This window comes from Meles meles, chromosome 6 (genome assembly GCF_922984935.1).
Source record: "Meles meles chromosome 6, mMelMel3.1 paternal haplotype, whole genome shotgun sequence".
Classification (NCBI taxonomy): Eukaryota; Metazoa; Chordata; class Mammalia; order Carnivora; family Mustelidae; genus Meles; species Meles meles.
Window position 1 is genome coordinate 123,224,349 of NC_060071.1, and position 27,957 is coordinate 123,252,305.

At 45.6% G+C, this 27,957-nt stretch overlaps 2 protein-coding genes across 4 annotated transcripts in view; both read left to right on the forward strand.

Moving 5' to 3' along the window:
• The window catches only part of FOXN3 (forkhead box N3), a 398,885-nt gene that overhangs the window by 42,474 nt on the left and 328,454 nt on the right, over positions 1–27,957 (forward strand). The gene's annotated exons all lie outside the window — the stretch shown is intronic.
• LOC123943669 (60S ribosomal protein L32-like) lies at positions 20,683–27,004 on the forward strand. The gene is made up of 3 exons (XM_046007875.1): positions 20,683–20,692; positions 24,308–24,424; positions 26,571–27,004. The coding sequence occupies exons 1-3, from the start codon at positions 20,683–20,685 to the stop codon at positions 27,002–27,004; spliced, it is 561 nt and encodes a 186-aa protein (XP_045863831.1).

Here is a 27,957-nt window from a genome sequence, read left to right on the forward strand (position 1 = left end):
AACCACAGACCCGTGGCTTGTAAATAACAAGCATTTGTTTCTCACAGCCTGGAAGTGGAAGTCTGAGATCAGGGTGCGAGCATGATTGGGGGAGGTCACAGGCTTCTTGTTGAATTCTTCCCTCATGGAAGGGGCCCGGGGGTTCTCTGGGGTCTCTTGTATTGATAAGAGTGCTAATGACCTAATCACCTCCCAAAAGGCTCTGCCTCTCCTCACACCCTCACGTTGGGCATTAGGATTCTAACATGTGCATTTTGGGGGGACACAAACATTGAGACCACAGCTGGTGGTCACACTTTTCAGCCAGGAAATGGTGAGGGTCTGCTCTCTAGCAGACGGAAGGATTGACTTGGAGATAATTCCCTCTGCCTCCAGTCCTCTTAAAAATGACTCCTCTTTGCTGCTGAAGACCTTGCTTTATACCGAAGCCCCCTCCACCTTGAACCTTCAGGCCTGGGATGGAGAACTGTGTTTGAGGGGCTGCTCGCTCTTGCCCCCCAGCACTTACGGTACCCCGCTCATTGCTTGGCCTGGTTGTGGATGCTCGGGTAAGATCGTACTGTGTGAAGGGGAGCCCATGCCAAGCTTTCTTCTCGTGCACAATTTAGAATTTGCTAGCAAACTAGCTCTGCGGGTGGAGGGCCCAGTCCCTTCTTTAGCAAAATATCCAGAAAGCAACAAGTGTGGCGGGGCTTCTCCAAGTGCAGCTTTATTGGCATCTGGCTTCTTGTAATATATTTTTAATATACTATGTATGCTGTATCTGAGTAAATCAGTAGGTATGTTTCGAAATTAAATATTTGCTAACGGCTAGGTTCTTCTGGTGTTAAATTATTGATAACAAACTTCACAGACACTGTATGAGACTTGATGATATATGCTTTCTGAGTGACCTGCCATTTATTAGACTTTATCTGCCCATGAAATCCATTTCCAATTCAGACCATATCTACTTTGGGATTGCTTGCCAGAAATCTATTCCCAGGTTTCTCCTTATTTCAGTGAAATATCTCTGTCTCAGCACCTTTCCCAAGGTGGCTGATCTAATCGGGGGCCAATCAGTTATCGCTTCTCATTTCCTTTGGCAGGTCTGTCAAACCGGGAAATGCATCTCAGGGACACTCGAAGTACCAAGCGACCCACCCCCTTCGCCCTTTTCCTCTACAGCAGAAGGTTGGAAGGAGTGAACGCCCCCAATCAGCGTCCCGCTCCGGGGTCTATAAACAAAAACAGGACCACCTTCGTGGCTGGGAAAGGGAAGCGTCTCCCTGTTTTCCCCTCGGTCAGGAGCTGTCGGGAACCTCTCTGTGCTAAATGGTGCTCGCTGACTCTGAAGCAATGAGAACTCATTTGCAGGGCCCTTAAATCTATTTCAGCTCCCCGTTCCTATCTGACTTCTCTGTAGACAGGTGCACGCTTCTGGCCACTGCAGGGTCCAGCTGGCAGGAGGACTCTAACTTGTCATCACAGAAATAAAATGTGTCACCTCTGTGTTCCCAACCTCTGTTCTTTCATGTTTAACCAGCACTTTGAATCTTTATAAACATGTCAGGGTTTCTATTTTTATTTCCTAATTAATTCAGAAAAGGAGCAGAAGATGTTGCTAATAATGGAAAAGAGAAAGGGACAGGTAGAGCCGAGGGTGGCTTTTGTTTTTCAGTTTGATAAGACAATTGAATGAATATGGGCACTCAGCAATTCGAGCAGTTACCTGCCAATGCTTTTGGTGATTCATGGGCATTCCTGGAACTGGTCAAATTTATGAACGGGTCTAAACCGATGGAATACCTTGGCAAGTTTTTCTTCCAATACTAATGGACGATGAGACTTCGTTTTCCCGTGCGCTAGGGAGAACAAGAATTTTCACATATATTAATCTTCAAATTATTTGAAATGTGTTCTTTTTAGCACTACTTCTGAAAGTACATTCTCTGAGTACATTAAACCTAATTTACACTTGTCTTGATGATTCAAAATCATCTTTCTAAATATCTAGAACTGTGTGCTTTAGTAATTCCAGAATCTTAACAGTCTCAAGGGTGTAGTGTTTTAATTAAATGAGCATTTCCTCTATTCCACTGTTACCAAAAAGGCTAAAATAGTAGACATGAAATAATGGAAAGAGTTCTAAACTTAGAGCCCAAACTCTGGTTCCAATTTAAGTTTAATCATTAATTGGCTGTTTGACCTTTAGCAAGTCTCTTAACCTCCCTGAGAATTGATTTTTTCATCTATAAAAATGGGGAATTGGACTATAGTATTCTCAAGGTTGTTTAGATTTCTGAGATTTTATAATTTTATGGTGAAGGACCATACTATGCCGTAATCCAGTTGTCCTAAGGGCTTTTGAGGTTAGGTTTTTTTGTTTCTTTATGCTATGGTCCCACATTGCTAAGATTTTTTAGATATTGTGTTGGCTTTGAAGCTTTTCTCCATTCCCTGGGTTGTAAACTATGGCCTCCAGGCCAGATTCGACCCACCACCTGTTTTTGTAAATAAAATTTATTGGGAGAGAGCCACACTCATTCCCTTACATCTACGGCTTCTTTGGAGCTACAGTGGTAGAACTGAGTGATCACAGCCAAGAAAGTACCAATGCCTAAAATATTTGTTATCTGATCTTTATAGGAAAAGCTTGCCAACCTCTGCTTTCTTCTTTGAAAAAATTACCAAAAAAAAAAAAAAAAAAAAAAAAAAAAAATCCTCCCCCCCTCCCCTGCCCGCCCCAGTCTATTACTTTTCATTGCAGTCACTGTCTCCCTCCAGGATTTAGTTTTCATTTACTGTTCAGCCTGGCTAGAGGCGAAGAAAGCAGTGGACACAACTAATCAGAATTAAGTTCAAAGAAAGTCAACAGGTTCTGAGCAAAACTTCAAGGGGACAGACAGGGCAGGTGCTGAGTGCTCAGGCTTAGAGGTCCAGAGGTCTCGTTTGCATTTCTGGATCATTCTAGCTATTCTGTGTAGATGAAGTCTTGCCACCACTGGCAGTTTCTCGAAATGGTTGCTTTTATTGTGCTGAGGCTTCTGGGTTTGTGAATGAAGTCAGCTGAACCCGGGACCCACTCAGCTGGGTGTCCGTCCTGCTCAGCTGCTCCCTGGCTGCACAACTGACCAACCGGAGGCAGCAGCCCCTCCACGGCCCCAGGCCCGTAGGGTCATCTGGGAAATGGGAAGGAGACTGAAGACCACCTAGGCTGTGCTGCAGGGGATAGCGCAGGCTTGAGCTCAGCCCAACCCCTTGTAAAACTGATGCACCAAAGTAGAGAAAATGAGATGAGCCCCAGGCAGTCATGGGAGGGACACTGTGCCTTAAGGTTTACCTGCGGCCAGGTGAGGCAGCCCTGCCAGAGCACCGTGTGAGCTCAGCTTGTGACGGAAGGACTCTCATTCCCGCTAGGCCCTTGTTGCTGTCTGTAGCTCCCGGCTAGTGAGGGGAAGGAGTTCCGTGAGAGACCGGATTGCAGACGTTTCTGGGCCCCTATTGTGCTGAGGCTTCTCAGCAGCAACCTCAGTTCCTATCAGTTTACCAATGAGCGCGCTGTTTTGTGGGCATGGATGTGAGACCATGTACGTAGAGACAACTGCCCCCCGCTGTGGCCTGTCAATTCCTTAAATGCAGGAACTGGTTTTTTGTTTTGTATTTTTTTTTTTTTAAATCTTAGTTCTAGATCTCTGTTGAAGAGAGCAGTGTCTGGCTTCAACAAATCCATGTTGAGTTGATTTGTAACCACCAAGGTTTTCTGGCAGCACAGCTACGTTGACCTTGTGTCTAGAGAGACGGCTGTAATAGCCATACCTCTCAAGCTGGCTCCCTGTACAGTGCTCAGTGTCAGAACACAGCCTCCTCTTGGAGGAACTAGCCCCTCCTTTTGGAGATAGCACTAGAAGGCGGGCAACAGCTGCAGGGGTGACTGAGCCGGGCTGAGGTCTGGGTCGGAAGCCTTGTCCTGGCCTGCTCACCTCGGATCACTGTATCCTTCTGCCACTTCCATCCTGTCGGGCCGCTGAGAGTAACGTCCATTCCTTTTCTCTATCTCTTTGCCCCTCTGCTGTCAAGGGGTGATCAGGCTGTAGGTAATGAAAAAAAAAAAAAAGACTAATATAACTAATATATGACTCAATTTGAAGGTTATCTAAGAAAGGGCTAAAAACATGTATTGCACATTTGAGAGTTGCTAATAGGGGTGCATGGGCGGCTAAGTCATTAGGCATCTGCCTAGGGTCATGATCCCTGCATCCTGGGATCAAGCCCCACATCGGGCTCCCTGCTAAGCGCAAAGCCTGCTTCTCCCTCTCCCACTTCCCCTCCTTATGTTCCCTCTCTCACTGTCTCTCTCTGTCTCTCTGTCAAATAAATAGATAAATAAAATCTTAAAAAAAAAAAAGTTGCTAAGAGAGAGGTGCCTGGGTAGCTCAGTCAGTTGAGCGCAGGACTCCATTGGGCTTAGGTCGTGATTTCCTGGGTCTTGAGATTGAGGCCGGCATGGGATTCTGTGCTCAGCGGGGAGTCTACTTGGGGATTCTTTCCCTCTTTCCCCACCTCCATGGATAAATAAATCTTTTTTAAAGAAAAAGTTTCTAAAAGAGTAGATCTTAAAAGTTCTCATCAGAAGAAAAAAATTTGTAACTGTTTGATGATGGATTTTTTTTTTAAAGATTTTATTTATTTGATCACTTCTTGGCCTTTTGGCTAAGATCAAGTGTAAAGATTTTATTTATTTGACACACAGAGAAAGAAATCACAGGTAGGCAGAGAGGCAGGTCGAGAAAGAGGGGGAAGCAGGCTCTCCTCTGAGCAGAGAGCCCGATGTGGGGCTCAATCCCAGGACCCTGAGATCATGACCTGAGCCGAAGGCAGCGGCTTAACCCACTGAGCCACCCAGGTGCCCCATGTGTGATGATAGATGTTAGCTAGACTTCTTGTGGTGATCATTTCACAATATATACAAATATCAAAAAATCATTTTGTTGTACACTGAAAGTAATATGTTAAAAACAATGTGAATTTATACTTGGAATTTGAAAAAAAATTGGGGCTAACCCATCCTTGATCTATATGTAACTAAATAGGAGTTTCTGGGGCACCTGGCAGGCTCAGTTGGTAGAGCATGTGACTCTTGAGCTTGGAGTTGTGACTTCTAGCCCCACTTTGGGTGTAGAGCTTACTTAAAAGATGTATTAGAGTTTCTTTCTGTTACATATGCTGTATTGGGAAATGAATAGGAAATACTTGATTCATTCATTAAAAAAAAATACTGGATCTCTGATTTGTGCCAGGCTTCTGCTTGTTGCTGGTGTTATAGCAGTAACAAGGACAGACGAGGCCTGACCAGAAAGGAATTCATTTGTAATTAACAAGTAAGCAAGTGAAGCAGTTGCAAATTGTGATAAGAAACAATGAGGGATACAAATGTTAGAGGCCAGCTCTAAGGAGGTGACCTTTGCAAAGAGTCTTAAAAATCCAGAAGGAGCTTCATTATGCAGAGGAGGGAAGAAAGAGCTTCCAGGCTGTGGACACAGCATGTGCAAAGACCCTGAGGCTGTTGGAGGGAGCCTTGGCTCCTCTGTGGGATCTGAACAGAATGTGTGGGAATGTGTGGCCTGGGTGGAGGTCCAGGAGGTAGTCAGGGGCAGGTTGCTGTCGGAGGAGGCTGGGCTTACTGTCGCTGCCATGATTTCACGCGTTCAGGTTTCTGTTGAGAACATCACTTTTGCTGTCATGTGCCGGGCAGTCATTGACAGCAGGCAGTTGATGTCCCTGGACCAGAACAAGGTAAAGCTCTGAAGTAGAGAAGATGAAGAGAACTTTCTGGTGGGTTGGAATAGAAGTCGGGGGGACAGGGAGGTGCTGGGATGCTGACATCTAGGAGGTGGCATTTATTTAGATGAGGGAAATGGAGGGGAGTGGGAAGACAGATCTGGGGGCAAAGTCTAAAGTTCTGCTTTGGAATCAGTGGTGTTGGTGGCACAAGACACGTTGCAGAGCTGGTAAATGGGAATCAGTGTAACCTTTCTTATCCCTGCCACTCGTGAGTTGTTCTGTGCTCTGATGAAGGACTAGCCTTCTTCCTGCACGTGACTCTTCCTCAGGGACCCCTCTGAACCCAGAGTTATACCATAATGCACCTTCATAGTCAGCACAATCGCCCACTTGCAGTAGGTGCCCAGGAAAGCGCTGATGCCCCAAGCATCCCCAGCTCTTAGAGAGAACCCATTTCCAAAGCAAGTAAAAGAAACTGGTTAAAGGGGAAGTGATGCCCGTGAAGAGGGGCTTTTGTGGTGTGTGTGACGAAATGGCTATTTTTCTAAGAAGGGACTTGAGACAAATGATGTGGAAGAAATGAGGACCCGCCCAGATGTCTTTCCCTTGCAGCGCCTGACTTGGCTTTTGTACCTGTAGCCTTGGGTCAGCTGTGTTGGGAGCCGGATCTCACACGCACACCTGTCTTCTCTCCCTTCCATTTCTCCTCCTTTCCTCCTCTTTGCTCTCCTGTTGCCCCCTTAGAGGAGGAAAAAGGCAAAGTGACAAGGAGGAGGGGGAAGATGCGGGAAGACAAAGCCACGGGCTTCACTCAGGTATCATGGGGCAGGGGGTGTCATTTGGAATGCAAAGCTGCTGTCACACACACACACGCACACACACACATGCACACATGGGTCACAAGTAGTTTTGTCTCCCAAAACCAGTACGGTGGACATTATTTTCCCCCCATGGTTTCAGTGTTCTGGAAGAGTGAAGCTAGTGATAGGGGTACCACTTATTAACTTATAAGTGCATTTCTGTGATAGGTCCCATGTCCTGAACTAGTAATTTTTGACAATGCAAAATAATGAGGGCAGTGTATTGCGATTTTAGAAGCTAAGCATTTGTTGCATTTAAAAAAAATTTAAGTTATTTCTTCCCTGTAGGAAAGTAAAGAAATCCGCGATAAAATAATAATTAAATGCTGACAGTGCTAAATTTCTACCCAGCATGAGCTGGCAGCAGTTTCATACCAAAACATTAGGTCATTTGAAGAAAAAAATCTGATTAAATACCTCTGTAGGCTTCTCTGATTAGCCGTTCTTAAAAAGAGTCTGTGACAGTAATGAAAGGGTGCAATTTGGCAGCCATAATTTCCTCTTGAAAGAAAGGTAACACAGAATAGAGGGTACGCGTGAGGTTTTTACGGGAATTTCTTGTTGGTCTTTACTAGCGGGTTTGTTTTACTAATCATTAGTTTCTCGCCGTTCTGAAGAGCCCGCCAAGCAGGAATTATGTGAGATGAAAAGTACGTTGTCTTCCGGGGGTGAAGCTTGGGGGACCATTTCAATGCCAGCCTTTTCTTTTCTTTCTTCTCCCACGCAGTGGGTTTCGCATTTCTGGGGTGAAATGACCTTGACACGGGCAGGTTCGGGAAATGAAGTGTAGGTTGCAGAGATCCTCCGTGCGTCCCATGTATTAATTTTCTGCGTCTGGCAGCTCCCAGCGTCTCTTTGTATTAACTCGCTATGGCATGAGGGCTGGAGGCCAGAATTGACAGAAGATGGAATGATTATGTGGCATATGGTAAATGCAGCCACCACCACTAATTATTCTTTCTTTTCATTTTCTCCTTAGCTTCCACGGGTGATCAGGGGTTTCTTGAATTTGGAAGTGTTTACCTTGTGTCAGGCCCATGATACCCTGTCACTCTCAGTGGATATGGAGTAGCTGATTTTCTGGGCAATAAATGTAATAGGATTGGCGTTTCAAACCTAAGAGCAGACCAATGGCTCATCCAGCCCCAATACTTCCTTTGAAAGATGAAGGTCTTTGAAGGGGAGATTCGCCTGGGAGGCTTTTGCAGAATGGAGCCTAGAAGTCAAGTCTCCCAAGCCCCGGACACAACTGGTTTTCCCTTGGCTGTGATACCTCTCAAGGACTGAAGAAGAATCAGTGTTTTAGTGTCCTACAGCTAGGCTCCAAAGCAACAGAAACGTATTCTCTTACATGTTCAGGAGGTTAGAAATCCCACATCCAGGTGTTGGCAGGGCCATGCAGACCGAAGGCTCTGGGGCAGATTCTGTTCTGTGCTTTTCTCCTCATTCTGGTGTGGCCAGCAGAGCCCCAGTGTCTGCCTCAAACACCACGTGCTTTCCCCGTGTGTGTCCCTATCTGCGTCTCTAGGTGCGTTTCTCGTCTTCTTATAAGGACCCCAGTCATACTGGATTTAGGACCCACCTTACCCCGGGATAACCTCGTCTTAACTAATTGCTTCTGTGAGATCCTCCTTTTCTGAATCAGGTCACATTGTGAGGGTCCAGGAGTTAGGACTTGGGGGGACACAGTTCAGTGCACAATAGGTAGGGTTGGGGAAGGTTTTCCAGGGAGGGATTTTGGGGACATTTAACTGCGATGAATCATTATCACCTTCAACTGTACTTCCAGAGCTTGTTCTGTCTTTATGCTTTTCCTGTCAAGTGCAGGAACCTGAGTCCTTTCCATTCATTATTAATGATGATGATATGTAGCTTTTGCTTTTTAGCGAGGAGTGAGAGCATGCGAGTCAACCCAAGGATTAGCCATAAAAAAGGGATGAAGTTAAAAACGATCCAGAGACAAGATTTGAATTGTAGATATTTTTGTAGAGATCCTCTGGGTTCTTTTTCAGTCTGCATTAAAGCCCTTCAATTTGGAGAGTCGAGTCTATTTATTTTTGTATTTTGTCCTATATTTATTTGTAATTTAGAACAATTATAATTTAGAATATACAATAATTTGTTCTATAATACATGCAATCACAATCATCCTGCCTTTCTCCTAAATGGTTATTTTTTTCTACTCTCCCTCACTCTAAATTCACCTTCTGGAAAGACTGACCATTTTTAATTTCTTCAGTCCTTTCATACTGAATCCATGGTGGCACTTCATTTCCTGCCATTGTACCAACCTGCAGTGGCCATTGCGCCAAGCAGGTCTGCATCCTGATCTCCAAATCCTCCTCCTTCCTCCCCACTCTCCATACTCTGCTCTGGCTCCTCTTGCCCTCTGACATGGTGTTCCCCTGCCCCTGCCGCCCCTCAGAACACAGCCTGCCTACCCTCCCCGGCTTCCTGGATGCTACTCAGAAGTGAACCCCTCCTGAGTGAAGTCAGTAAAATTCCTTGTTAGCTCCTCATTTGGGTCCCACATGACTGCCCTTTAGTGTCTTCTCTTTATAAAAGTAGCAGATTAGTAGCCACAAAAGCCACCTTCTACTCATGCTGCCATTCCCACTTTCTGTGGCTATGAGATGCTTAAGATACTGCCTGCCTCTCTGTGGTTCTGAGAATCCAATGAGATAGACCATTAAAATAATTTGAAGCCCATCTATGAGAAGTACGATTCGTATATTTATCGCTTAATGTGCCTCAATATACTTACCTGTAAAATGAACCAATTAATAATAGTACCTGGGGAAGATTAATTTAGCGAGGCATGTAGGATAGTAAATGGTGTATAGTAATTCACCAGTGATCGCTGTCATCCTCCTCCTCATTGTCGGTGTCTTTGCAGATAAGATGTATGCCCCTGTAGGACGGAGGTTGTGTCTCGGAATCTCCTCCATGCGTGGGATGGAACCTTACCCTGGATGGTCAGTAAACACTTGCCAGCTATGTGCATTCTCCTATGTCTCCATTTTCCTATGACATTAAAATTCTCCCGATCACTCTTTAGCCTGGAAGTTTTTAAATGAATAGAAATCAGCTCTCTGACAGCAGTGTTGATTTTGGCTCTAAACCTAAATTAGTTTGATAGGTGAATCTCTGTGGTAATGCAGATGTCATCATTGAAAAGTGGTCCAAATTCATTTTCTTTTGATACTGCCTCACCAGGATGTACCATGGGCATGTTTGAAATGGAACATCCTCTATTAGTTTAATTGAACGTGGTTTTGACAGCATCAAGGTTTGTGTAATGTCCTCGTGGTAACGCTTTGAAGGCATATGTGAGGGCAGAAGTGTTCTATAAAACGGTAAAGGCAGAAAATTTCTGGGACAGCATGGTGTTCCTTGTGTGTATAGGGTAGCTGGGTAAATGATAGTGGGTCAGTGAGGAGAGACAGAAAAACCATGCAGATGACCACGTGGAGGTAAACTTTCGTATGTTGCCTAAAAATACATGGCATGCTTTGCTTGCACCCTTACAAAATTTGCCAATTATATACTTTTTGGTATTAGTGTACTTTCTGAATTCCTCTTGACCCTCCTCCTTTGGGGTAAATCTTACCAAAACACTTTCGCACCATGTCCAAGTCTGCCCGTGCCTATTTTCTGTATGGATCCAAGAATAGACGTGCCTTTGGGGGCAAATATGAGCAAATCTGTTTTCTTTCCGCATACCAACAGGATGCTCCGAATGGCGCTGATGCTCAAAGTCTGTTGATAACTGACTCTCTTTCTAGGAATATGACTTGGGTAATTTTACCAAGAATTGGTGGTGTGGCAGCAAGATAGTGATCTTTGTTTAGGAGGAGTTTTCCTGAAATAGCTGATTGGGAAAATGTTCAACTCCTACTCATAGATACAATGGTCAAGGAAGGCAAGTGGAGTCTCTACAGAGAGGGGTCCAGGAGACAAAAGAAATCTTGTCCTTTTGATGTGATTGTGAATGAATATCACATTCATTGTGTGGGAACCTCTACACACACTTACACACACACACACACACACACACACACACACACACGTTCCTCCCTTCCAAGCCTTGTGACAGGATCACACCAAACCAACCAGAGCCACAGTAATAGTAATAGCCAGCCTTTCTTGCAAATGCCACTGTCCACCATCTCGGACAACTCTCCTGCAAGTATTTTGGGACGATCCCCTCCTCTGCTGTTTGCTTCTAAATTCATGTTCTGGAAAGCCTGACCACTTTAATTTCTTCCATCTGTAATGGCATCCCATTTTCTGCCCTTGCTGCCCCTTGTACTTGCCCCTGAGAGCCTCCCGGCCACCGGATGACTCCACTTCCTGATCTCGGAATGTATCTCGCACCTGCACACCGCCATACTCTGCTCTGGCCCCTCTTGCCCTCTGATGTGGTGTTCTTCTTCCCCTGCTGACCGTCTGGGGTTACCCTCAGGGGTTTGCATCCACCACCCCTCCTTCCTGGATGCTCCCCCAAACAGGAAGTGATCTCCTCCAGAGGGAAGTCCGGTGGAATTCCTTGTCAGTACCTCACATTGGTCTCACAGGACTGCCTCAGGGATACCTCATGCATCTCCGAGAGCTGTGAAAGTCACATGACCCCTGAAGGAGCTCCAAAGCTGTCAAGGTTACTTGAGGCCTCTGGGAAGCGTCACCCCCTCGTTGTGGAAGCCAGTTCTCAGGGACGCCTACCAGCCACGACATCTCACCTTCCTTCTTCTCCCAAGCCTCCACAGATCCTCACCTTCCACTTGAGCCACTCCGCCTTCCCAGACATCTCCGTGGGGCCCTACCTACCTCCTGTCCCGCTGGCTGGTCCACCAAGTGCTGGTTTTCAGTCAGAAAACTAGACCCCTTCTCTGTCATTCACCGCCAGCATCCTCTTTGGTTGGTCTGGATGTAGGGCATGGCGACTGTTACAGGTTTTACATGACCTGGAGCACCTCTGTTGGAAGTTTCTGAACTGCAGCTCTGTGTGGAGGCCTCAGAGCAGAGCTGGGAGGGGGAGACCTGTGTTCTGAAGGTGGCCTGTCTACTGATGGCTGTGTGATCTTGAGAAGGTTGGTGGTGTCCTCTGAGAGCCAAGCTGGTGTGTGTGTGAAGCATTTGTTTCAGTCACTGGCTCCCAGCACACATTCAGTGAGTGACGTAGCTAGTTTTATTTTTCTTTTGAATATCTTCGGAGATAGCAAAAAGTAAATCACTTGAAAGCAGGTAATACTTGCTGGGTAATGTAATTTTGGGTCCATAGCTATAGGTCATTCTAAAGCAATGAGACTCGGACTTGTAAACCGGCTCTGGTGTCACTTCTAAAACTGGGGACAGCCTGTGCCACCATTCACAAAGCAAGTGCTCCAGGGCTGGATTTCTGCTGTCCTGAAAGTCTGTACCAGGATTGAGTTGTATAGGTAACTTGGGGCTCACCTTCTTGCCTCTAGTCAAGACTGGCTATGGGAGGGGGTCCCCATTTCCCTTCCCCAGTGGTCAGGGGCTGCATGAGGCCACCACCTCCCAGCCCCAGGCCTACGCTCATTATTGGTTCGTGCGAGGAGGACCACCCTGGCAGACCTTCCCTGTTTTTGGAAGACTCCCTCCTTCCCCAAAGTACATGTTTGAGCCCATACAGCTTCCTCTGTGTCCCCAGCTGTTGCTGCCCCATCCCAGAGCTAGGGAGTAACTTTTCCCGTCCGGGCCCCCTCCCCTCGGCGTTCAGAGGACCTTTGTGCCCAGATGCTGTGTTCGCAGACCTTCTGACACATTGCATCACAAAACACAGTCCTGTGAGCTTGTAATTGCATTTTTCTTACTCCTTTTGGTAGCACTGTGCCTTCCAGAAAAGGCGAGAGAGAATATGAAGCATTAAATAGGGAGAAGCTCTGTGTTATGAGCGGCCTCAGTCTGCTCCAGTGGCGATAAGGAGGTACCAGATGCACTAAGCATCTCAGGCAGGTCATGAAATCAGGCAGCGGCCCGTCTTGCCCCCTTGTCACCCTGACTTTCCATCAGAAGGGTGCCACCTCTCCTGCTTCTTCCCTCACCCATGACCTGTCTGGCTCTGCTGTACCCCTGGGCTCCAGAGGTAACCGTCCCTCCTCACTGCGCCCCCTTGGGCCGGCTCATCCTTACCTGATGATGGGGCTTGCCGCAGGACCTGGGATGAATCTTGACCAGAAGCAGTGTTTGACGAGCTCAAGCCCTGAATCCTTATTGCCTTGTCTAACTTTGACCTTGACTCCTGTTTTGTGTGTGTGTGTGTGTGTGTGTGTGTGTGTGTGTGTGTGTGTGTGTGTTTAAACTGATTCTCCAGATTCGTCCCCAGATCCCTACCCTACCCTGCGTCTGAGCCCAAGCCTCCTGCCTTATTTGCCTGGCTGAGAACCCAGGAACTGGGGCTTGTGCTGACCCTTGACCTGTCTGCAGAGCAGAGCCTGACTGTCCCCAGACACCCAGCAGATGGGCTCTGCCCGTCCCTGCAGCTGGTCTGCCTGTTGGCTTGAGTGAGCACTGCTCCTGTCCTGCGTCCCTTGCCGGGTCAGGGCATCCTGTTTGCGGATGTCACACTACATTTTTCCTGCAAATCACTCATGTTTGCTTGTCCTGCCCTTGGTATACGGTGGAGAGACTTCATGCAGCTTTTTTTTTTTTTTTTAAATATTTTATTTATTTATTTGACAGAGAGAGAGAGAGGTCACAAGTAGGCAGAGAGGTAGGCAGAGAGAGAGGGAGAAACAGGCTCCCCACTGAGCAGAGAGCCCGATGCGGGGCTCGATCCCAGGACCCTGAGATCATGACCTGAGCCGAAGGCAGAGGCTTAAACCACTGAGCCACCCAGGCGCCCCCTTCATGCAGCTTTTAACCATAGGTTCCTGGCCTAGATGGGTCGTTGATAGAAATTACCTGGAGAAGCAGAAGCAAGTCTTCATGTCCATCTTCACTGTCCCATCAGCAACTATGTGCTGTGAACTTTTGCATCCATGAGGTTACTCTATTTTAAAGCAGTTCTTAATTTTTAAAGCAATTTTGTCTACACCTGTGTTTTGCCTTGTTTTGGCTTTAGTGCCTGACTCCCTGCACAACGTGGGGCCACATTTTGTGTGATGTCGGAGACATCCTTCCAGGGCTTATGGTGGGAGGGATCTCTGCCTTCCACACCTGCCCCACCCTGGTGCAGGGAGCCCTGTCTCAGCAAAGCAGGTGAAGTGGGGTTGTTGCCCAGCAGAGGGGCTGGTAGAAGCCCGTGGTAGTGCCTCCCCAAGCGAGGTTAGAGTCCTTTGGAATGGGCCACCTTTTGGGTGTCTTGCTGAGTCACACCATCACTCCCTTGTGTCTGGGGCAGGAGCTCCATGAGACTGCCGTGGAATTTCCAGACCACCTTCACATACGTTACTCTCTCAGGAGCTTTCAACGGGGTGCATACTAGCCCTCCAGGAGGAACAGGAGTGGAGAGACAAGTTTTTTTCATCTTCTTATGGAAAGGACTACTCTTGAAGGAAACGAACAGGTTGAGGTAACGAAATTACAAGATGAAATCGGTGCCTTTTGCGCCTGGTGTAAGCTCAGATTTATGAACACCACTCATCCTCTGCTCTGGCCCTGTGGATAGTCAAGACCTTCGGTGACGGTGGAAAGGTTCCGGATCTAAGCCCTGCCCGGTGCAGCTTGGCCGACGATCGCCAGACCACAGCTTTGATAACTGAATCCTTGTCCACCGAGCCCTTTTCCTGCCCTCCAGGTTCCGATGGCTGCCTGCCAGGCCCTCAGAGGCAGCTCTAATTGGGTTGGCATCTTTCTCCTTTTGCCCCATCGCTCACAGCTCTGGATCCCCTGCCTGGTTGCTCCGCAACATAGCCCAGAATGCAGGTCTTCCGGTTTTCTAGCTCCTTTCTGTCTCTTTTCCCAAATCAATGGATACTTTCCACCCCACACCCCTTTCTGGCAAACTAGAGACCGCATCCCCAGGATGGACCAGAGACCACTTGGGAATCAAAATCCTAGGTTGAACCCAGAAGCATTCCTTGTCAATAGCTGAAAATTGACCCGCCCTTGTGGCTTGCAACTCTCTTCTTCTCTTCCTCCCCAACTCCCAGGGGGGCTCCTCCCCTGCCCCATCCTGGGAGTTGGTGTACTCATTCTCCCTCTGCATGTTTCAGTAGGGAGGCCTGTGCAGGGGTGCCAAGCTTCCTGGGGTAGGGAGCCATGTCCATCCTCCTCTAACCCCCTCCACCCGAACATCCTGCCCACCCACAGATGCCAGGCTCATTCGCAGGTGATGTCCACAGAGAGCCAAAGCTTCTCTAGGCTTTGCCCCAAACAGCAGCAGAGAATAATACAGTTGCAGCATTCCTTATTTGTTTGTTGTACAGTGAAAACTGACCAGGTCAAGAGAAAATGAAAAATTCACCACTAAAAAAAGAGAATATTTCTAGTCTTTTCTACAATCTAGGAAGGCATTTTGATGCAGTAAACACATGCACACGGAAATCATTAGACTAGAATTATTAAATTAGGCAAAATTCTATGAAGGCTTAAGGCACTATAAAACACTAAGAGACCAGTCTGGCTATTATTTACTAGGGAGATTGCCTTTAATAAAGGTAAAGAAAGTGGTAGAATATCACCCAGGAGAGGAAGATGCAGTTGACAGAAAAGGAAATGAATGGCTCTTAAATATACTGAAAGGTGCTTATATCCTCAGGGCTAGTAAGAGAAATATAAACTAAAACTTTTAAGGATCATTTTTAACTGTTGGATTGGTGACGTTCAAAATATAGTTGGCCCTTGACAAACGTGGGTTTGAACAGTGTGGGTCGATGTACATGTGGGTTTTTCTTGGAGAATATAGTACTGAAAATGTATTTTCTCTTCCTTATGATTTGGTTCATACAACTTTCTTTTCTTTAGCTTCCTTTGTTGTAAGAGTACAATCTAAGGTACGTAGAACATACAAAGTTTGTGTTAACTGACTTACTGCTAAGGCTTCTGGTCAACAGTAGGCGAGTAATAGTTAAGGTTTAGGGAGTCCGAAGTTCTGCGCGGATTTTCAGCGCAGTGTGGGGTGAGGCGTGTCATGTCCGCACCCCTAGCCCCCTCCTTGTTCAAGTGCCAGCTGTGGTCGATGGTCCTCTGTTAGCCAGGGTGAGGAGAAACGGAGCTGCATTGCCAGTGGGAGTATAAATTGATACAGCCTCTAGGAAAAGCACACTGGTCATATTAATTGAAGCAGAAAATGCATATATCAGCGGACAAGCAAATCCATTTCTTGAAATTTATCCTACAGATGTACTTTCACTTGTACAATTAAGGCAGCTCTGAATGTACCACCAATAGGGAATGACAATAGGGAAGTAGGTTGAGTGAAAAACGCCAGGTGGGGAGTTGACAAAAAGCATTTGATATCTCCCTCCCTCCCCCACTTTGGTAGTATTTGCTGTTTTTCATTTGTTCTGTTTTTGTTTACATTTTGCTGCTGAGGGGTGGAATTGCGTGGCTGGTGACAGGGGTGATAAGATTACGTTTTGATGTTTTTTGAACATTTTGAATTTTATACCGTATACAGAAATGACCCAAGTTTGTTGTTTTTTTTTTAAGGATTTTTTTTTTTAAAAGATTTTATTTATTTATTTGACAGAGAGAGATCACAAGTAGGCAGAGAGGCAGGCAGAGAGCGAGGGGGAACCAGGCTCCCTGCTGAGCAGAGAGCCTGATGCGGGGCTCCATCCCAGGACCCTGAGATCATGACCTGAGCCAAAGGCAGGGGCCCAACCCACTGAGCCACCCAGGTGCCCCGACCTGAGTTTTTTTTTTTTTTTAAATCAAAATAAGATAAAAGTAAACAAAAGAAATGAATAACAACAACAAAAATATGGACAAAGCCCCAACTTTTTTTTTTTTTCTTTCCTCTTGCTACATTAAAATTTAAAATTAAAGGAAAGGAAGAAAGTCACTTAAGGGGAATTACTGGGATTTTTTTGGTTTTTATTTTGTTTGTCTTTATCATGCTTGAATTTCATATGCCTTTTTATTGGTTAAAGTGAAGAGTATTTTTGGGTGCTGGAAAACTGACTTGAGTTGATTCCTTACAACTGCAAAAAGTGACTTTATTTGCATGATTCTGATGAACCAATCCGTCATGTCTGCGCTTTTCCCTTGATCTGCCAATCTTTATTTCTGAGATTTGAGTAACCCTTGAAAAGTTGTGAGCCTCAAACCTAACCTAGACAGTCATTTTCTTTGACTTCCCAGTGAGTGGTGGAACTTGCTAGAAAGGAGCCTTGGGGCCTGCTGCCCGGAGAATTAATCTCCTGGGCAATCAGAGAGAGCTGTTCAGGGCCGTGGATCCTAATTGGGTATTGAACATTTTGTTAAATGACTCAAGTTTGGCCTTCCTGCTTTATTAGAAATTACAAGTTGTATATTTGGGGATTACACTTCCAGAGTTTTGATTTCTTTCTTTATTCTTTTCTCACTTGCAAATTGTTTAGGCAAAGGGCTCCTTTCATTGGGCTGGTCTTTTAACTCTATTAACCCACAAGGACTACTTTATAGTTCTTCTTTAGCAAATTGTCCCCTCTGTGTAAAATGGGGAACTGTGTGGCCTCTTTGCTCTGAGGGCCACATGGAACCCCCCGGGCCAGGCGCGGTCTTTTGGAAATTTTCAGATGAAGAGGCCGTCTGTGAATGCGTGCCAAGTGGGGTGTTTGAGAGAGCCCTTCATGTTGACTTACTGTCTGTCGCCTTCAGTTAGGAGAATTCACCACAGCCCACGTGGAGACGCCCTCCAGGCTCCCGTAAAGAGCTTGTTTTATTGTGTACATAGACAACTTGGCATTAAAGGCTAACTTCCACTGAGGGCCGTGTTTACTTTCCTATTGTGAACTACAGCCACTTGTTCGTGTGAATGGGGTTCAACTTGTCTGTCCGTTATTCATACCTGTAAGTCAGACACGATCTGCGTGGTTGTGACACGTGTGAACTGCGTGCTCGTGTTTGGTGGTAGGGACTGGAGTTTGGCTAATATTTTTCCAGAACGTTTCCACAGTCCTTACAGCCTCACTTAAGCAAACAAACAGTGATATCCGTCACGGAACAACTAGACACAGTTCTGAGTGCTTTTTCAGATGCTCTTTACAATGATTGGCCCAAGGCCTATCCTAACATCGTGTTCTATAGAAGCAACTCTCAGTTCTTTGAAGAAGAAAGATAAATCTCAGGGCAACAGATTTCCTTCTGTTTTCCTTCAAGTGTTTGGCTCTCATTCAGTAATTAGTTATACAGAGATCATTAAATCATGAAAACGATGGCATTTAGGAGTATTACCTTTTCTTAAGTGGGGATTACGAGACTCAGAATCTCTGGGCTCCCGGCTTTTTGGGGTCTTATGTAAGAACTTTTGCCATAGTATGAGATTAAAACAAAAACAAATCAACCAAACAGCTCCAGCAAGAGAAGGTTTTGATGTCTGAGACTGAGTCACAGGTGAGGCCCTAAAAATAGCGTATACCTCAAGACAGGCAGCTGTCTTGCAGAAAGGAAAGAAGGAATGCTGGGGGTGGCAGTAGGTAGATTCCTGTTCTGTGAGCCCGTCACGAGAGTTTACTATATGCTCAGCACCGTGCTGGCTGGGAACACAGTCTGTAGGGATGAAGTGGTCGACCAGATAGACGTGACCCACCATAAGGACTAAACTTGAGTCTAGGTGCACTGCAGAGCTGTGTGGGGGCAGCAGTGGATACAAGGGTCCCCCCTCATGCCTCTGTGGAAGCTGATATCACACTTTGGATTCCCACTTGAATGGGACATTGGTGACGTTGGAGAGAGCGGGGGGCACCCATTTTTGTCACAGGTAAGAAGGGTTGCAGAGACACAGCGGTGTCGGTAGGAAGGGCAGGTCGGACCCGGGATGGGTTCGAGGGAGGGAGGAAGCATCAGATCCTATTTCTGCTTCTATGACTTTAACTGGAATCCCACAAAACTGATCTGAATAGCCCAGAAAACTAAAAATAGAGGAGATGAACCCCTCAAAGTTAGACTTACAGCCCTTGGAGCCCTTAGCACAGCGGGGTGCCTCATGGAAAGGATGTTTTTCCCCTACCTCATCATCCTGTCATTTGCTGTTTTTAAAAAGTGGGCTGTTTTGCCTTGTGCTGTGGTAAAAATACTGCTTTAATTCTTCGTAAGTAAATGGAGTCTTAAAGCTTAAACCTCTGCCCTGGGCAAGGAACCAGAGGATGTCATTGTGCATAACTTCAAAGGCTGATAAGATGTTTAAGGTCGCCACTCTTTGAAAGAGTTCCTTTCTTTTAAGGCCAGCCAGAAACATCCGTGTGCTCCAGGTCCCACCGTGATTCTGACACGAAGTAGAAGACCGTTTTCTTCACTGCGTGTCTGTTGAGATTCTTGCTTGCATTCCTCTACCCCCACAGAATATATTTTCTTTCTCTGTGCCCTACAACGATCGCACTGTGCTTTATATGATGGATGTCCAGTAAGCATGATATTAAAAGCAGCACCTTTTCCATCTGGAGGAGTCAAAGGAACAGTGGTCTGCGTTGTACCATTTCCATGCTTCCGTGTTGGTATGAAGCAGTCACCCAAGGACTTGGGGGCTCTTGATGTTTGGGGGATTAGAACCGGTGTGATATATAAGCTGGTGAAAAATTAAGCGAGCCACTTTCTCACTGTCTCTGGTCATCCTCCATTTAAAGCCGGTTGCTGACAGGTTAGACGGGTTTAGCTCAGTGTCTACCGTTTGTCAAGGACATTTCCCTCTCTTTTTTCTCATTTTATCCCTGGGCCAGGCAGAATATGCTGATTTCTCTCTCTCACCAGCAGACAGTTTGGCACAGCAGATGCCCACAACCTGTGAAAGCAGGGGTGGAAGATTTTCAGTAAATTGTCCAGGAAATAAGGAAATACTGGCTCTGCTGCTGGAAACGTTTGCCGTTCATTGCACATTTTCTCACGTAGAATATCTTGCAGCCATAATACATTTTTTTTCCCCTACAGTTTGACTTTGCAAACGGAGGCCTGCACAGTCAAGTTTAGGAGGATAAGGCCTCAGAAAAGAAGGGATGGAGTCCTGGAAATGATTCATTCATTTCATTTCATCATTCATTTCATCCACGCCCCGAGGGTGGATGGCGGAACGTGGATGCTTTGATGGCCAAAGATGGTGGCCATTCTTTCGTGTCCCTGTAGCACAGCCCTCGGAGCTCCTGGGTGCTTCTCAGTGCCTGTGGGTGGCTTCATGCAGGTGTGATTTAGGTTTCTGGTGCCTGCTTGTAGTTCCCTCCTCCTTCATATGACTTCTTGGCCCAGAGGGTAGAGACAGAAGTCTCTAATCCTGCCTGATGAAGCCCTTGTGCGTTACTTGGTCCAGGGGCATCACGCTGTTGTTGCCTTCCATAGAAGGAGCCTCAGCCAGCCTGCCAGAAAAAAATGTCTCAGTGGGTTAAGCCGCTGCCTTCAGCTCAGGTCATGATCTCAGGATCCTGGGATCGAGTCCCACATCGGGCTCTCTGCTTAGCAAAGAGCCTGCTTCCCTTCCTCTCTCTCTGCCTGCCTCTCTTGTGATTTCTCTCTGTCAAATAAATAAATAAAATCTTTAAAAAAAAAGTGACGTAAATGAGGACTTGGGAACCTCACAGTTTGAAGCTCCCATTTTCGCATTCCAGACTGATGCCCTCAGGCAGACTGGAGATAGCTTAATACAAGCATATTTGTAACACTCTGGTTCCAACCAGATCAAAGGGCAGAGAGCCCGCCTGGCTTGCAGCCTCCAAGATGAAAACTGGACTCTGGAATGGAGTGTGTGTGACTTGGCCATGCCTTGAATCCGGGAAGAAATACCAATTCTGTTATGGATATTTGAGCCATCAGATGGAGACTTTGAAGTCTCTTTGCCTATAATAAATTGGATTCGAAGGCTTCCTCGCCCTGCTCCCACCTTGGACTCGTTGAAGATTGGGGGTTTCTTCTAAAGTGGTGTTTCTAGTTGGGGCTGTTGGGGAAAAAGATGAGGTGAGCGCTCATGAGGCCGGGTAGGTGCTGGAGTGCTGGTAGCTGGGGCGGGCTCCACTCGGAGGCGGGATCTCCAGGGATGTTCCAGATGCTGCCATGACTGGGGTGACGCGAGGAACTGAAGGTAGCATTCGCTCCTCCCACAGAACATGGAAATGTCGTCAGCTTTTTTCAGACTCTTAGATTCCATGAACTAGTAACATTTCAAAAGAAAATTTCTATTTTTTTTGTAAAGAAAGACTTTAAAAATTACCGTTCTTTATCACTATAATTTCATAAAACAACTGACCTTTGAACCAACCAAAAAAAAAAAATCAGTGAGAATTTGATTTTGGGACAAAATCTTTCTTTTAAATATTATGCAGTTAGCATGATTAAAAAAAAAATCCCAATACATTGTTACGATTTTCTTCATTTTGCCTCTGGCCAGTGAGAACTTTCTCACTAACCACTACTGGTCTGTAAACAGATATTTGGAAACTGAGTTAGGTATTTGAAAATTGTGTCAGGTTACGTAGATTACTTAATATATAGATTATATATACATTTGTACTTATGTAGATATAACCTAAAAGAAAAATCATAATTATTATGGTCATAACATGTTTACATTATTAGGCTTTTAATTATAGAGTCTTTTTACATATATTATCCCATATGATCAGTTAGTGTATGCCCCTAAAACATAAATTAGTCGTAATAGCCTGAGCTAAATAGAATTAATACTAGAAGGGAAACCTAGTGTTTAAATTGTTAGTGTCCTAGAGTCAGATATGAATAATTTTAAAAATTATCTACGGCTTTGATTTTTCTCTGTCTCTTTTAGCCTACTATATTAGCAAGAGTAAATAAGCAGCTAATACTATGATGGTGTGAGCACATCTTTATAACTGTATGTGTAGCCTACCCGCATGCAGGCAGGCATTTGTGATATTTGCTTATTTGTTTGTTTTAAAGACTTTATTTGTCAGAGAGAGAGTGAGAGAGCACAAGCAGGGCAGAGAGGCAGAAGGAAAAGGGAGAAGCAGGCTCCCTACTGAGAGGGAGCCCAACATGGGGCTCAACCCCAGGACCCCGGGATTACGATTTGCGCCAAAAGCAGATGCTTAACTGACTGAGCCACCTTTATGATTTCTTTCTCTTTTTTTTTTTTTTAAGATTCTTTTATTTATTTACTTCGCAGGGAGAGACACAGTGAGAGAGGGAACACAAGCAGGGGGAGTGGGAGAGGCAGAAGCCGGCTCCCTGCCTAGCAGGGACTCCTATGTAGGGCTCTATCCCAGGACCCTGGGATCGTAACCCCAGCCGAAGGCAGACGCTTAACTGCTGAGCCACCCAGGTGCCCCTATGATGTTTTCTTCTAATAAAAAATCAAAACATATATTCTGAGAAACAGAAATATACATGTGGGGAATAATAAAATTATCTAAAATACAGTATGAGAAAATCTGAGGGATGCATACGGCAGGGATTAAGGGGTGAGTGAGAGGAGGAGGAGGGAGGAAGAGAAGGCAGGTGAGTGAAAGAGAGAATTTTTATTCAGAGTAGGGGTGTTTCTAGTCTCAAACGTGTGTTTATTTTTTATTTTTTAAAAAGATTTTAAGAGACAGTGTGTGCCCATGGGGGTGGCGGTGGTGACGAGCCCAAGCAGGACTTGATCGCAGGACTCTGAGATCATGACCTGAGCTGAAACCAAGAGTCAGATGCTTAGACTGAGCCCCCCAGGTGCCCCTCAAACTTGTATTTAATAACAAATATATATTTTGACTTCTACTCAGATGTCTCTGTCTTGAACATCTGAATATAGGTGTTTCTGACTTTGAATGTTCTCTTTGAACAAGATAATATAGCATTTTCCCTTTGCCAGCTCCTTCTTGCTCTCCTAGGATTACAGGCTCCCTCGGGTTCCCTAAAGGAGGATGCTAGCTTTAGCGTTCTGGTTTGCAGGTGCTTCTCTGAAGCAAAACCTAGTGCAAGTCTTGTAGCCTAGTTGTTAAGCCGGCAGTCTTTCTTTTGAAGACCCTCTACCAAGCTAGCACTTCAGTTAGGCATTAATTAATCAGTCAGCTGAAGGCTTCAGACAGAGATCCTTCCACAAACATCTACTGGGTGCTTTCTCCATGTCAGCCCTGGTGTCAGGCAGGGGAGACACTAACAGAGCTCAAGATAAAATAGCATCTGCCTTTGGAGAGCTCATAGTCTATTGGGGAGAAAGACTAGGATACAACAAATAATTAGTTACAAATAGTGATTAATTCTGAATAGGAAACAAATGGGATGCTATTATCGATAAACTTGAAAGAAGCGATGTTGCAAACTAACCAGATCAAGAGAAAATTCAACAATAACTGACAATATTGTGTGTGTGTGTGTGTGTGTGTGTGTGTGTGTGTGTACATATATGAAAAAAAGAAAAGAAAAGGAAAAAGATATAAAAAGAAAAAGGAAACCATTAGGGGAAAAATTGTTAACTCTTAATTTTCTCATGGCGTCTATTTATTGAGTAATTCCTATGCAAAGCTGCAATTTGCTAGATGACTTACAAGGAGTAAAAGGCACTCCAGTTGGAAGGGTAGATCCAGCTGGTCAACTTAACCAGCCCCGTGGCCGCTGCATGACTAGCACTGGTGCTTTGACCAGATGTCCCAGCGTATCCATAAACTAAAAAAAAAATTTTTTTAAATCTTTTGGGGTTATAGTTACATGTCATTTTGCTCTCTCAGTAAAAAACAGAGTGGGTTAAAGCCTCTGCCTTCGGCTCAGGTCCTGATCCCAGGGTGCTGGGATTGAGCCCCGAATTGGGCTCTCTGCTGAGTGGGGGGACTGCTTCCCCCGCACTCTGCCTGCCTCTCTGCCTACTTGTCATCTCTTTCTGTCAAATAAATAAAAATCTTAAAAACAAAACAAACAAACAAAACAAAAAAAACCCCAAATCATCTAACATTTCATGAACATCTATTCTGAATCAGTCCCCGAGCTTGCACTCAGAGAACAGACACCCGATGGGAGAGAGGATAATTATACGCAAAGGTTGAATATAAAGTAGAAAGGGTTTGGTACAGGGGCAAAGCTGCAGGCAACAGAGGGAGAGCTTGTTTGGGGAGGGGGAGCCGGGCAGAAGATTTCTGGGATGGCATTTCCCACCATACCTTAGAGAGTGGGCAAGCATTAGACTTAGAGAAAGTGGCCGTGCCATGCACCTGTTCGGCCACCTTTATAAGCTCTTGGGAATACCCATTAAGCCTCCTTTTCATATTAAAACTAACAACTCTTTGTTTCCGGAGGGCATATGTCTTGTTAGGGAGCAATAATAATATATCAGTTTCCATCAAGTTGCGTTTTATCATCATAATGGTTACGGAGGAGGCTGCTTTTAGCTCCTGCAGTGCATTTTAATGTGTTGCAAGAAACATGGAAACTGACTAAAGGCATAATGGATCCATAATGGATGGGGAGCTGACGAGGCCACAAATGGGACACACCATGGCTGGAACATGAAAGTGCTTCACTTGAAGTCAGAGGCAGGCTCTGCATTAGAAGGAGCTGATGAGCGCCGTCTGGTTTTCACCCAACACTCCTCGGTGACGTGTGGGCAGACTCGCTGGTCTGCGTCTTTTGGTTGCTTTTGCCCTCAGAGTCTGTGATGATGGCCCTGGCCCACGAACCACCAGAGGCTGGGAACGTGGGAGAAGAGGAGGCCCTGGGTCAGTGCGCGTGCGTGCAGCTTTCTGAAGAGCCTGTTAGCCGCGGAGGTGATCCATTATGAGTGCTGTAAAGGGTGCTCTTCTAAGAGAGAAAAGTTTGGGATTAAGGGTGAGCATATTTTGGGGGCCAGGCAGGAAGGCCTGCTTTGCACTTGACGCTGGGAAAGGACAGGCATGGCCTTTGAGCTGTCAGCCCTGACCATTTCTGGAGCCTGGTCAGCTAAGTTGGTGTATCTTGGACGTGGTTTTCATAACTGAACACAATAAATGCCAAACTAACCTTTTGCAGAACTTCTTTGGTGAGAAGAACCCATTTTTACTTTATGTCCTCACAGTGAACGTGTTCTAAATAAGGCCTGGCCCAATGTCTTACATTTTTTGGTCACGCCTGCAGCCCTGGGGGATGGGGGGCCCTCAGAGCCCTTAGTGAGCCCTGGTTGATCACGGACTAATGTGCTCGGGTATTTGCCAGAGAAGGTATTGCTAGAGAACTGCAGGCAGAAAGAGGCACTTGAATCCTTGAATCCAGAACTCATTACATCGAGGCTCTGTCTTTAGAACACTAGTATTTCCCCCCAAATACTGTTCGGTGCTATTTTTTTCCCATTGCATTTGGAAATGGTTGCCTTAAAACCAAATCATCTGTCTACTAGAACTGATCACCCAGTAGAATGAACTTTAGCCAATCCTAGTGTTTCTGATAAATTAGTCTTTCATTGGGTGTTGGGATTTATTTATTTATTTATTTATTTATTTATTTTTTGGTGAGTCTTTCCCCGAATCTTGAGTTTGGGAGCGAGTGAGTTACAGTACATTTTGATTCGGTTTTAATCCATCAAAATCAAGTTAGTTATAAGTGATGGAAGAGCTCACTTTGTGGAGTCTAGGCTGCCTGGAGACATCAGCCACATGCCAAAAGCTTGCTTGTTGCCCAGCAACCTTGCCGGAGGAATAGATTTTCTGCCACCGGCTCCCTTTTTAGTCGAGGTGCAATCTATTAGCATTACTGTTCGAGTCCAGAGAACCGGAGCTGTAGTTTAACTGGAAAGAATGGTCAGAGTTTTTTGTTTTTGTTTTCGAATAACCAGACACCGTGTTTCTGGCTTCTGAGCACCACTGCTAATTTCACTGACTTCTAAATAAAGACTTAGAGTTTATTAATATCACTGAATGTGGCTGAAGCTGAAGAGGTCAGCCTGCTCGGCCCATGAGGAAGCTCAGTGCTTCATTTCGGTAGAAACTATCACGCAAGGAATGGGTGGGCACCCTGAGCACCCAAGTGGAATGTGGACCGGATAAGACGACTGCGTTGGCCCCCAAACTTTTTTCTCACGAGGTCTGGCGGCTCCCGCTTTCTGAAACTTACTGTCTTCCTGCGGAAGCTGTATTTTCTTCAGGTATTTGCCGTCTTGCTCTGATTGAAAAGTGGCTGTGTGTTCCTTCCTTTTATCCTTCAATCAAAGAGTGTCTTTTCTCCTTTTGTAGCTAAATACTTCACCTGCGGGATTGACAGTTTCCATCTACCAGGGGAGTGTGCCTTACTGTCAGCTCTATTGTTTTGCTTACCCTCTTAATGTAATAGCTTTGGGTTGTAGCAAGGGAAGATGATGGCTAAGCCCGGCATCTGGTGGCTGGAGTTATTTGCCTCTGCTGAAATGCAATTTTAATAATGGACTGTATCAGCTCAATGTGTTTTCTTGCCCCTTTGTAAAAGAAGGGAAGCTCTCAGAGCATTAACCCATTGGAGGCTGGAAAAATCAAAGTTGCCGGGAACCACTTAATTAAATGACACTTGCATCTCAAATGAGAAAGCTTGCAAACAGGCTGCAGAAATGCTCTGGACAGGAGAGGAGGGGGTTGCTCCTTTTTCAGGGAGTGGGCATTAGCCACCTCATCGATCCCACTCTTTTTAAGGCCAAATGTAGGAAAGTGCAATTCGTGATTTGCCAGAGAAATGAGTGAACCTGATAAAACCATGGCTAACTCAATAAAACAATCTCGGAATTATTTATTATTTGTTCCAGTCATTCTAAACTTTACTCATTATGATAACTCAGGTATTTGGGTTTATGTTTTCCAAGTAATCTTAGAATATGCCTGACATAAGGGACCTTCGAACCTTCGAAAGCATAAATCGAGTGCCTAGTTTTACAAAGGGACCCAGTGAGTCTCTTTCCCAGAACTGCCTGTGGAGGTGGCAGCCATCTCCTACTCGGCATCACGACTGCCTTCAGACCTCTGGTGAAGTCCAAGATCGGTATAAAGAGGACCAAGAAGTTTATCCAGGACCAGTCAGAGCGATATGTCAAAAGTAAGCGCAACTGGCGGAAGCCCAGAGGCACTGACAGTAGGGTGCGCAGAAGATTCAAGGACCAGATCTTGACGCCCCACATTAGTTTCGGGAGCAACAAGGAAACAAAGCACATGCTTCCCAGTGGCTTTTGGAAGTTCCTCGTCCGCAACGTCAAGGAGCTTGAGGTGTGGCCAATGTGCAACAAATCCCACTGTGCAGAGATTGCTCACAGCGTCTCCTCCAAAAACCCTATAGCCGTTGTGGAGAGAGCAGCCCAGCTGGCCATCAGAGTCACCAATCCTAATGCCGGGTTGCACGGTGAGGAAGATGAATAGACAGCTTATGTGCAGGTTGTATGTGTTAATAAAACCTTACAACTACAAGAAGAAAATACCCACCCAGAACAAAACAAAGGAAACCAGCGAGGTATATAAGTTTGCTCTGAAATGCATAGCTTTGTTGAGAATGAAGAACAGGGACCAAAACCCTGACCAGTGGACTCCTAACAGCAACACCACCCAAAGATGCATTTGTAATGATATGAAGAAGGAGAAGCACCTACTTCTGTAGTTTGCATTTCATTACTATATCCAACAAATATCAAGGCACACTGACTGTGTGTGTGTGCATGCATTAGGCTAGGTGCTTGGGAAAGACAAGATCTTTACCTTCCTACAGTTACACGTAGAGGTGGGGGAACCCCCTCGTTGACACTGAAATAGGTAAGCAAAGTACAGGTTGAGATAAGTACCTAGCTGAGACCCAAGGGGAACACAGGAATGCTGGTGACAGTTAGATAACAAAGTCTCAAGTACTAGATTTTTAACTGTATCTATTACACTACTTAACTCTTTGGGAACCCCTGTATTCTTACCACTAACAGAAACCAAGTTGGATAAAACTTGAAGCCTCTGGAAGTGTTCATTGTCATCATAAATATTGTATTATAGTGGAGAGATCTGTCTGGCTTAGGTGGTGAGCTTCCCACAACACAGTGGGCGTACAAAATCTACACTGAGGGGCGCCTGGGTGGCTCAGTGGGTTAAAGCCTCTGCCTTTGGCTCAGGTTATGATTCTAGGGTCCTGGGATCGAGCCCCGAGTTGGGCGCTCTGCTCAGCGGGAAGCCTGCTTCCTCTCTCTCTGCCTGCCTCTCTGCCTACTTGTGATCTCTGTCTGTCAAATAAATAAATAAAATCTTAAAACAACAACAACAACAACAACAAACTACACTGATAGCCGTCTTAGAGCTCTTCCAATCATAGATACTGTGACTCTGCCACGTCATCC